The sequence below is a fragment of the Abramis brama genome, assembly GCF_963993115.1.
Source record: "Abramis brama genome assembly, chromosome: 3".
Lineage (NCBI taxonomy): Eukaryota > Metazoa > Chordata > Actinopteri > Cypriniformes > Leuciscidae > Abramis > Abramis brama.
In genome coordinates, this window is record NC_139965.1 from 7463224 (window position 1) to 7476056 (window position 12833).

Genomic DNA, 12833 nt, shown 5'->3' on the forward strand with positions numbered 1-12833 from the left:
GTCTCTCAGTGGTTTATCCTTTTCAGAAAGGTTTGGAATAAACTTCCCCAGTTGGTTTACCATACCGAGAAAGCTCCTGAGCTCACTCACGTTGCTTGGCTCCTTCATGTCCTGAACAGCTTGGGTTTTGTCTGGATCAGGACTCATTCCATCTGCTGAGATGATGAATCCAAGGAATTTGACTTTTCTTTTGTTAAACTCACATTTTGACATGTTCAATGTAACGCCGGCTTTCTCTGCCCGCTGCAGGACAGAATGCAGTCTTGTGTCATGCTCCTCTACGGTCGATCCCCAGACCAGGATATCGTCCATGTGACAGACGACTCCCTCGAGATCTGCTGTAACCTCCGTCACCATCATGTTTTGAAAATGTTCAGGCGCGCTGGAGATACCAAATGGCAAACGGTTGAAGTGGTACCTGCCGAATGGCGTAATGAATGTGGTGAGGAGTGCCGACTCTTTGGATAGTGTTATTTGCTAAAAGCCCATATTTGCGTCAAGTTTAGAAAAATACTGAGCACCTGTGAGCATGCCTAGTGTTTGGTCTACAGAAGGAAGTATGTATCTTTCACGACACACGGACTCATTTAAAGGTGTCATGTCCACACAGATACGCACCTTCTCTTTGTCCTTTTTGGGAGCTACAACCATGCCACAGCACCAGTCGGTCGGCTCGTCCACACGACTAATAACTCCCAACCCTTCCATTCTGTTCAGCTCTTCTTTAACTTTGCCCATGAGCGGCAGTGGCACGCGCCTTGGCACTTTGAGCGAAAAGGGCTTGGCATCAGGTTTTAGTTTTATGGTGTATGGCTTTTGTACCCGCCCAAGTCCTTCGCATAACTTGGGGTATGCTTTATTCACCGTCTCTTCGTTTATAGTATCAACTCTGGCGATAAGCTTCAGTCTCACCGAAGCTGTTTTACTCAGTGCCACGCGCAGGTTTCGGACTACATAGATCTTCTCTGTAGTGCTCCTGTCACCATACACAATAGTCTCTGTGGTAGACCCCAAAACAGTTAACGCAGCCCCACCCGGTCCATACAGTGGTTTTTCCGCTTTGTCCAATGTTTTGTCTTTGAGTTTGAAGCTCACAAATGTTTGTTTGGAAATAGCGGACACATCTGCTCCGGAATCTAGCTTGAAGGTCACCTTATGTCCTCCCACGTTTATGTCCGCCAGCCATGGTTCTTCTCCAGAATCCACCTCACCCAGAAAAAGTCCAGCCGCACTGTCCTCATTCACAGATGTGCTGGACTTACAGACTCTACCATAGTGTCCGGCTCTGTCCGCGTTTTCCAGTTATGGCATTCTGCATTTTTTGCTGGGCACTGTGCTGCTGCGTGCGCGGGTGCTTTGCCACACTTGGAACATGCTTTACTGTCATGTTTGGTCTGCTGAAACTTCGGGGACTTAAACTGTTTTTGCTCTTTGATTTTGAACTTGTTCAGTTTGGCTTTTCTAAATTGTACTGCATCCATAGCTGTTTTGCTGGCGATAATTTCACCTCTCAGGTCAGTTTGCTGTCTCTTTATTTCTTCAGATTGTCTTGCCGTTGTGATAGCTTTAGCTAGGGTAAGATCTTTGTCAAGCTGCATTCTTTCTGAGAGAGACAAATCTTTAAGACCCACTACAAGCCTATCTCTCAAAAGATCATCATGAAGAGCACCGTACTCACAGTTTTCTGCTAGTGCATAAAGAGCTGTAATAAATGTGTCCACAGGTTCTGATGGCTGTTGCACTCTCTTATTGAATTTTGCCCTCTCGTAAATCACGTTCTTTCTTGGGACAAATTGTCTGTCGAAAGCTGTTTTGACTGCATTGTACTGCTGGCGCTGCATGGCCGTTAGCTCGAGCCCTCTTAGCACGTCGTCAGCCTCATCTCCCATGCAATAAACCAAAGTATTGACTTGGTTTGCTTCCGAGGAGCTATTCAGATTACTTGCCAGTCTAAAACGCTCGAACCGCCTACTCCACCTTTCCCACTCTTGGGGCTTTGCAAAATCAAACGGCTTCGGTGGTTTGATGGTGAAGGTTGCCGCTGCCATTACTGGACCTGCCGCTGCGGCTGCCCCCGCTGCTGAGGCTCCTCTCGCTTGGTCTTCCTCACTCATAATCGCTAGCCGGGTGCAAAGCTGACTTCTTTCTCAAAGCACAGCCACTTCTGACACCATGTTGTGTTGGGTTCTTTTACAAATAAAGACTGTTGCCTTGAGTGTTCACCGAGCTGCTTTATTAACAGGCTGTAACAATAACATTGTGCTTCTCACTCGCCTCTATATTGTCTGCCCATGCAGTACTCAGACATCATACACGCCAGTGTTGCCCTCTAGTGGTAACATGTAATATAGATTACACCACAATAATCGTCCCAAATCCTTGTCAATAGACCTACATAAAGATTTCTGTAAGATTGCATTAACATTAAAGAGTGCTAATAATAGACATACATATATACACACACATAATTATATGTCAGGGTTTTGAGATACGAACCCAAGCACAGACAGAATTAGGTGAAACAGTTTATTGTAGTGTTGAAAACAAGGAAAGCAAAACACACGAGGCGGCAAAACATAGGCAGGGAAAACAAAGAGAAACAAAAGCTAGACTATGACTCGAAAATTAACTAGACAAAAAACAAACAGCAAATACAAGATAACAATTTCACTACAATCCACTTGACAGGAATACTCACAGGTAGATTTCAAAATGAACCAGCACAGGACAGCAAACACAAGGGGATTAAATAGGGGAGAAAACTGATGAAGACAGCAGGTGACACAGATAAAACAATAATATTTAGCCTCTGCTATATTTAACTTTAATAATACACCGTAAATAACTTTCTAAATCAGCCATTGCAGTAATCAAATGTGGACTAGTTAGATGATACAACCGAAGAATAAGAAGTTAAACTAAGTAAAAAAAAAAAAAAAAAAAAAAAAAAAAACGTGTTACAACGTGTCTTCACACGTAAACAACACGTTGGGAAGACGATCAGTTACTCGCGCTTCCGACCGGTCGCCATGGGAACACGTTAACAACACGTAAGCACATGTAGGAACGTGTTACATATGATTTTATTTAAATTATCACTACATTTTTTTTTTTTTTGGCTCATTGTTTATATGTGGCAGACATGAAAATCAACGAACCTTAATTACAAAGTAAAGTATATTCAGCTGATCTTGTCTAAATGTAATGTTAGAACTATTATACATATGTTTTTAATAAACCTTTCCACTTTAACATTTATGATGTTTATTTGTGAAAGATTTTGATAATTTAGTAATTTTATTAAGATTGAGTAGGCCTAAGTGTTGAGATCTCTAAGTTCTTGAAACAAAAAATTATGCTTGATTAGATTTACTTTTTATTACTTTATTTGTTTGATATTATGTATAAAAAAAAGAATGCATGTTTTTAATCTATGGGTCAATGACGTGACGGGTCATTTTTTTTGTCCAAAGGTCTTAATAATAATAAAAAACAAATATATAACATCCAAAGTATGTAAGGTAGTACAACTTGATCTCTTTTACTAAATCCAAAAGGTTTTAATTATATTTTACTACATATAAAGGTATTTTAAAGATTTTGAAGTGTCAAAAGGGCATTCGGTAAAACCGATATAGTAAATATTTAAATGGAATAATACTGTTTTTAATAACTAAAGGAACTACAATAATGCAAATATAAAGCAGATAATGCTCTTTTTTACATTTCCCCTTTTCTCCTTTTCCTGTAAAATGTTTTACTTGAATATGTTGGAGTGTTTAGAGTAGTCCAATAAATGATTACATTTATGAGATCAGTGATTTTTTTTTAATATTTCTTCTGTGGTACACACTATATACTATCTCAACATCAATGTCAAATCTGTTTTTAACTTTCAAATCAGTGGTTAAACTGAATGACTTTTTTGGTGACATTTTTTCTATCTTGTAAAAAATGACAAAAAACAATTGATTGTTAATTGATTGTACAAACCACAAAATCTTATTGTTAACACCTAGGTAAACTAAAAAAAATGGTTTCAAATATTGTTATATCTCCATTCTATTTTTTTACAATTTTAAAAACCTTATTCGTCAATGACCCCTATACAGTTTTCCTGAATTGCTAAAATACATTTCTTGGAACCATCACCCACTTTCTCAAAACCTTAAACACAAAACCAAATTTTCAAACTACATTCAGAGAACATCTGACGCTTGTCAAAATAAAGAAATTTACTCAAAACCATTTTTGCTGTGCTCAAAATCCAACAATGCTTTCAGATCATACAGCTCAATATCATAAACACTATACAGAGCATGCATTAGATCATTCAGTATATAAATCTAATATGAAAACCTTCTGGATCAAAAAGTAAAAAATAAAATAATCGACTTTTGAGTGTTTTTATGGACTGTGGGAACTTTGTACATTGGGCAATAAAATTAACAATAAAAACTATTTAAAATTATTATATAGACTATTGAATGTCTGTAGCCTATATAGGCAGTAGCCTATTTCTGCTCTTTGAAAGTAAAACACATAGCCCCACAAGCACAGGATTCAGGAAAGTTGTTTTTGGGGTACAATATTTATATGTATTGCCTATCATGTCCATTTATAGTCTTTACACATCAGCTTGTATACTTGTATGGTTAAAAAGCTGCAAATTTGAAGACGCTGACGTCACGTCAGGTCGTCACGTGGGTCAGCCGTTTGAAAGTTCAAGACGTTCGGATGTTTGATTTTGGGTTGAAGGTATGGCGAGTACTCCGTGCCAAAATCAAACATCCGAACGACCGACCGATCGATCGAACGTCTATCCGAACGTCTATCCGAACGTCTTGAACTTTCAAACGGCTGACCCACGTGACGACCTGACGTGACGTCAGTGTCTTCAAATTTGCAGCTTTTTAACCATACAAGTATACAAGCTGATGTGTAAAGACTATAAATGGACATGATAGGCAATACATATAAATATTGTACCCCAAAAACAACTTTCCTGAATCCTGTGCTTGTGGGGCTATGTGTTTTACTTTCAAGAAGCAGAAATAGGCTACTGCCTATAGGCTACAGACATTCAATAGTCTTGACCATATAATAATTTTAACTAGTTTTTATTGTTAATTTTATTGCCCAATGTACAAAGTTCCTACAGTCCATAAAAACACTCAAAAGTCGATTATTTTATTTTTTACTTTTTGATCCAGAAGGTTTTCATATTAGATTTATATATTTGGACTGAATGATCTAATGTAATGAATGCTCTGTAGTGTTTATGATATTGAGCTGTATGATCTGAAAGCATTGTTGGATTTTGAGCACAGATAAAATGGTTTTGAGTAAATTTCTTTATTTTGACAAGCGTCAGATGTTCTCTGAATGTAGTTTGAAAATTTGGTTTTGTGTTTAAGGTTTTGAGAAAGTGGGTGATGGTTCCAAGAAATGTATTTTAGCAATTCAGGAAAACTGTATAGGGGTCATTGACGAATAAGGTTTTTAAAAATGTAAAAAAATAGAATGGAGATATAACAATATTTGAAACCATTTTTTTAGTTTACCTAGGTGTTAACAATAAGATTTTGTGGTTTGTACAATCAATTAACACTGTTTTTTTTTGTCATTTTTTACAAGATAAAAAAAAAAAATTCACCAAAAAAGTCATTCAGTTTAACCACTGATTTGAAAGTTAAAAACAGATTTGACATTGATGTTGAGATAGTATATAGTGTGTACCACAGAAGAAATATTTCAAAAAAAATATCACTGATCTCATAAATGTAATCATTTATTGGACTACTCTAAACACTCCAACATATTCAAGTAAAACATTGCACAGGGAAAGGAGAAAAGGGGAAATGTAAAAAAAGAGCCTAAAAAACAGCCTATTAAAAACAGTATTATTCCATTTAAATATTTACTATATATCGGTTTTACCGAATGACCTTTTGACACTTCAAAATCTTTAAAATACCTTTATGTGTAGTAAAATATAATTAAAACCTTTTGGATTCAGTAAAAGAGATCAAGTTGTACTACCTTACATACTTTGGATGTTATATATTTGTTTTTTTTTATTATTATTAAGACCTTTGAAAAAAAAAAAAAGACCCGTCACGTCATTGACCCATAGATTAAAAACATGCATTATTTTTTTTTATACATAATATCAAACAAATAAAGTAATAAAAAGTAAATCTAATCAAGCATAATTTTTTGTTTCAAGAACTTAGAGATCTCAACACTTAGGCCTACTCAATCTTAATAAAATTACTAAATTATCAAAATCTTTCACAAATAAACATCATAAATGTTAAAGTGGAAAGGTTTATTAAAACATATGTATAATAGTTCTAATATTACATTTAGAAAAGATCAGCTGAATATACTTTACTTTGTAATTAAGGTTCGTTGATTTTCATGTCTGCCACATATAAACAATGAGCCAAAAAAAATGTAATGATAATTTAAATAAAATCATATGTAACACGTTCCTACATGTGCTTACGTGTTGTTAACGCGTTCCCATGGCGACCGGTCGGAAGCGCGAGTAACTGATCGTCTTCCCAACGTGTTGTTTACGTGTGAAGACACGCTGTAACACTTTTTTTTTTTTTTTTTTTTTTTTTTTAACTTAGTTTAACTTCTTATTCTTCGGTTGTATCCTCTAACTAGTCCACATTTGATTACTGCAATGGCTGATTTAGAAAGTTATTTACGGTGTATTATTAAAGTTAAATATAGCAGAGGCTAAATATTATTGACAAACCTTACATGCTTAAACGGTTATTTTGGAAAAGCACGATATTCTACATAATTTTTCACCATCTCCCATTAAATTGGGAATAGATCTAATTTTGGAATGTGTCTTATTGAATAGAAATAAATACGCTGTAGCGTATTCAAATGCAGTAAAAACTGCAATCAGTATCCCATCTGCTTTACCTAAATCTAAAAATAATAGGAAATGAATTATATATAGTAGGCTACATAAAATATGCTGACCATTTATATTAGACATATATTATATTTCTCCCCTATTTAATCCCCTTGTGTTTGCTGTCCTGTGCTGGTTAATTTTGAAATCTACCTGTGAGTATTCCTGTCAAGTGGATTGTAGTGAAATTTTTATCTTGTATTTGCTGTTAGTTTTTTGTCTAGTTAATTTTCGAGTCATAGTCTAGCTTTTGTTTCTCTTTGTTTTCCCTGCCTATGTTTTGCCGCCTCGTGTGTTTTGCTTTCCTTGTTTTTAACACTACAATAAACTGTTTCACCTAATTCTGTCTGTGCTTGGGTTCGTATCTCAAAACCCTGACATATAATTATGTGTGTGTATATATATGTATGTCTATTATTAAGATGAAAGATGAAGATGAAGATGAAATCATGGTAAAAATGAACAGAGTAGCATATTAGGCAATAGATTATATTGGATAATCTTAACTGTGTCTTTCTCAATGTGTTACTACCATGAAAAGTCAATGAGCAACTAATGACAACATGGTCCATGGCATTGAAGACTTAGAAATGAAAACCCTTTATCTTATAACTTTTAACTCTTACTTGTAAAACAACATATCACACAATATACAATTAATCAGTTTGACAGATAAAAAAAAAAAAGGAAAAATACAACAACATTAATTAAAAGCCTACCACTGTAGCCTATACAGTTACAATAGGTGAGTCTGGTGTTTGAAACATTAGAGTCATGAAATACACAAAAAGTGATATAGCCTACAGGTGGTAACTTGTTCAGTTCATCACTTAGAATAGCCTACAACACTAGAATAGGCTTATTCGAGGAAGTGCAGGAAATGGTTGAGTATTATTTTAGGTAGCCTATAACATCTGAGGGCCTATTTAGTGCCTATCATGTCCATTTATAGTCTTTACACATCAGCTTGTATACTTGTATGGTTAAAAAGCTGCAAATTCGAAGACGCTGACGTCACGTCAGGTCATCACGTGGGTCAGCCGTTTGAAAGTGTTCGGATAGACGTTCGATCGGTCGGTCGGTCGTTCGGATGTTTGATTTTGGCACGGACTACCCGCCATAGTAGGTGTTTCTGGAGAACATCATTCGTGATGCTGTGACTTACACTGAACACGCCAAGAGAAAGACCGTCACCGCCATGGATGTTGTGTACGCGCTGAAGCGACAGGGGCGCACTCTGTACGGGTTCGGGGGTTAAGAGATCCGCGAAGAAGAAAAACACAACGGCTCTTTTAAGAGCCACACACATTTACACACAAAGAACAAGTTACGAGGTGGTGAAATTATATTTTTGTAATATATTAATTATTGTGCTTTCCTTAAACGTTACCTCAAAATGATTAAGCAAGTACAAATAATAAACTTAACGTTACTCTTATTCTCACTATTGTGCTTCGCAGTTAACTACATTTTCAAAGAGTTGTGGGCGTTCGTTGTCAGTGTGCAACATTTTTATGTAGTTCACTATTGTTCTTACATATGCATGTCTTTCAAAATACAGTTTATTCTTCACTGTAGTGGACCTTATATCTTAGTGAATTTCTAGCACAGCACGTGTTTTTCAGCCTGGATGTAAAGTCAAAATCTTTCCACAGATAACAAATGTTTGGAGGTTTTATAATGACTACAACTTCTGCTTGGTCTTTAAACATGACTGACATTAATTTAGCACTCTTATGGAAAATTAAAATATTTTGTAATTATTTTTTTTGTGATCAATTTTTTATTTAAAACAAAACAAACAACAACAAGCAAATGAACAAACAGATGTGGCAAGCATCAATTTAACAGTAATAGCAAGATTATCAGAAAAATTGACATGGTAGTGTAACATAACAAATAAATAATAAATATGTAGCAATGGCAAAACTACCAAGCATATGAAATCAAATAGACAGAGTATATGCAGGGAATACCACATATCCACCCACCCCCCATCCAACAGGACCCCAAGAGAGAGAAAAAGATGACTACAATAAAGATTTTAGCGTGGAGATGGCATCATCCCAACATGAGATGTTTTCAGGTTTGGCCAAGTGCAAGTTTGCTGCCCAACGTTCCATAATGGCGATATCCATGTAATCTAGCAGCCATTTGTTTAAAGATAATAAATGAGGGGGTTTCCATCTACATGCTATCAGCCTTTTAGCCGCAGTAAGACCAGCCAAAAAAAGGCGTTTGGATTTAGCAGTTCAAACCCGAAGAGTCATTCAATAATAAGAGGGACAATAATGTGGACAATACACTACAAACATACTTTGTAATTATCATTTAAATCAGACTTGCTTTCAAGTTGTTTGTCATAAATCAACATCTCAGGAAACATATATGGGGTTTTGAGAGACGAGGTGTCTAGGGAAGGAAATTATACATCGATATTCCTATGAATGTAAACACTTGTGTCATCATGTTGCCCCAAGAACACATTAATGCTAATTAGATACAGTTAGATACATTGTGTTGAATGGGAATGGCATTTATGGCCATGTTTACAGGCATAATTAAGTGCATGAAGTATACATTACATTATATATTTCATAACATAGCTGAGAATCATCTTTGCACAACGTTTGATTAAACAAATCCTGAAACTTCCCATAGTTTTTGCCTAAACATGCAATTTCTTGTCATTTTATTTTTAAACAACTGGACACAGCATAGCATATGAATAAAATATATTTTTTCAATCTGTTTCTTATGTTATCTTCTGCTGTTTCTGATGCAGTAAACAATGAATGTCAATGCACAGTATTGTGCGATTATAGTGGATTCATGGAGTTTACATTGAGCAATAATACATTGTGTTATTTCTGCTTCTAAATAAACAATAACAAATGATTGAATCCGCAAAGTACCTGGGGGCTGTTCCATAAACCAAGATTAGAGTATAAGCCAGGCTTATTTCGGTTAGTCAGGCTTATTTTTGGTAGATTCGGTTTCATAAATCAAACTTAAAAAAGTTCAAACTCAGTTACCCTGGAAATTATGCTGGGAAACTGGTCCAGGGCAGGCTAACTGTCAGGCTAAGCCTCAGTTGTTACACAGATCCTCTAACACTGACCAACAAGAACACAATGATATTACCACTGACACTCTCTCATACCATTATTGGACTTTATTAACCATTATTAGTCCAAACATAAATACACAGTATACAGAAAATCAACTTAAATAAGGCTACAATGATAAATTAGACAATATAGACTTATGAATACATTTCTCTCTGGTTTGTTTGGCAGCTGTAGTACATGTTTATGATTATTAGAAGAACATTAGAACACAATCTAAAAAAAAGCTTTGTAAAGCAGAAAATAAAATCACAAAATTAAAAATAAATAATTACAAAAGCACAGTATGAATTTTAACTGGTAAGATGAATCTGAGCTTATAATTGACAGTATATTAGCCTACATTTGAATATATCATAAAAATACACTTGTAGGTTTAAAACTGTAAATAAGGCACATCTAATGTCCAAATAACAAATATTTTAGCATATATATATATATATATATATATATATATATATATATATATATATATAATGAACTTTATTATGTCTTTCAATTCAAACACATTTAACACAATTATACAAATTGACAGTTCCTTTAAAGACATCATATTTTCCCCCAGTAAATATTCCTTATTTTTCCTTTTTCTTATGTGATAATACCCACCAACACACATGATTAGAACAATAACCAAGAAGTACATAGTTAGACACTTTTACATATGATTTAAGGGGGAAAAGACAAAAAACAATAAATAAATATTAATAAAAATTTAACATTCACATATTTATATCAAACTCTTATAATGACACATAATTCCTAATAGTTATTCAAGTAATATTATTTGAAAATCAAATATTCAATATAAAATAAGCAAATAAATAAAATAACAAATAACTAGCCTAGAAATAAAAGGGAGGGAGGGTTATATAAGAATGTATGTAGACTAATATATATTCCTTTATTTTATGGAATATTCTTTGATTTTAGAGTTGCACATATCTTTTCAAAATGTATACATTTGCTCTTAATTTCATGTTACCCTCTTCATAATGTAAAGTACATTAAGAATATATTATATTATATGTATAATATATAAAAAATACATTAGAAACTAAATCTAACATTTAAAACTGGGGATTCTTGCTTTATCCAAAAAATTATTGCATTAAAAGCTGTAATTCTCAGCATTCTAAATAAATATACATCATATTTATTAAGTAGCACAGGTCCTATACCCAAAACTTTATTTTGTATCTTTATATATTTAGTTTCTTAAAAAAAATCTTCCCTGAATTAGGCTACTTCTGTTCACTGAAGTACTTCTGTTCGCTAGAAGTTCACTGCAACTTATCCAACATCCTAAAGATAAATTATTATAATTAGAAGATATTTCTAGTTTTATAAAATATTGCATATTAATTTTCCAAGCAAAATGTATATTTTAGTCAGAATTATTGCGCTCCTATTTGCCGCGCATGCGCGCAGCGGCGCTCGTTCAATATGAAGATTAGCAGTAAAATGGATACATTTGCTCGTCTTTCTAACATTTACAGATGGAGAATATAACTGTAAAATGTAGGTTTTGCACTGAGGGGAAAAAAACATGTCACAAACGCATAAAACAGCACAAAATATAGGCTGTTTGATGATGGATCGATTTGATCCACGATCGACCTCTAGGGCTGTTTCAGAAACGCGTGCACATGCAATTATGACTTGACTAGACTTGATAAACCTGGATCAAATTAGTGAGATTGCGTGAACTTCAATTACCTTTTATGGAACCACTTTAGCCCCAACTTATTTGTTAGGCTCATTCAAGTCCGGTTTTGGAGTTTAATCCCCGCTTTTCTAAGCGGCTTTTATGGAACAGCCCCCGGGTTAAAGATTTCTGAAAATATTCACACATTTTCTTATTCATTCCGGAAAAAAAATGCGGGAAAATGAAACAAAGGAATGGAGTCGATGTGGGGGATGGACGGTATTTATAGATGGGCGTGACTAATATTTTAAAGCTTCTGATTGGTCTGCCTACAAGTCAGTGAATGTGTAATGTAGCCAATGAGGTCACTCTATGGGTTGAAGACTCACAATCAGAGCCTTGTTCTTCCCTTGTGAAATTAGCATAGAGCAGCGCATAAAGCCCGCCTGCAGTGATTCAGCTTTATGTTCTCTGAGTTTCTCTGACTGAATCATCATGCCTGAACCAGCGAAGTCCGCACCCAAGAAGGGCTCGAAGAAGGCCGTCACTAAAACCGCCGGCAAGGGCGGAAAGAAGCGCAGAAAGTCCAGGAAGGAGAGCTACGCGATCTACGTGTACAAAGTCCTGAAGCAGGTTCATCCCGACACCGGGATCTCCTCCAAGGCGATGGGAATCATGAACTCTTTCGTCAACGACATCTTCGAGCGCATCGCCGGTGAAGCGTCTCGTCTCGCTCACTACAACAAGCGCTCCACCATCACATCGAGAGAGATCCAGACCGCCGTGCGTCTGCTGCTGCCCGGAGAGCTGGCCAAACACGCCGTGTCTGAGGGCACAAAGGCGGTGACCAAATACACCAGCTCCAAGTAGAGGAGTCAGCTCTACACACACACAAAGGCTCTTTTAAGAGCCACACATGTTATCTGCAGAAGAGCTTTGATTATACACTGTTTCTCATTCCATATTAAAAGCTATTATCCATTATGCTATTAAGTATCAGGTTTAGCAGATGAACGTGTTACAAACTTTTCTTTAAGATGAAATGTATTCACTCTAACAGCATATTGGCTTTGATCTTCAGCTAATCTAATTAAATTCAAAACATTTTCAACATTTA

At 35.5% G+C, this 12833-nt stretch overlaps 1 protein-coding gene across 1 annotated transcript; it reads left to right on the forward strand.

The window, feature by feature from the left end:
• Positions 1 to 12192: 12192 nt before the first annotated feature.
• LOC311080332 (histone H2B-like) lies at positions 12193 to 12606 on the forward strand. The gene has a single exon (XM_084110248.1). It carries the CDS (start codon positions 12212 to 12214, stop codon positions 12584 to 12586), a length of 375 nt encoding a protein of 124 aa, XP_083966374.1. The 5' UTR covers positions 12193 to 12211; the 3' UTR covers positions 12587 to 12606.
• Positions 12607 to 12833: the final 227 nt, after the last annotated feature.

Coding starts and splice junctions, on each gene's coding strand:
- LOC311080332 (XM_084110248.1), top strand. CDS start 12,212: ATGCCTGAACCAGCGAAGTCCGCACCCAAGAAGGGCTCGAAGAAGGCC.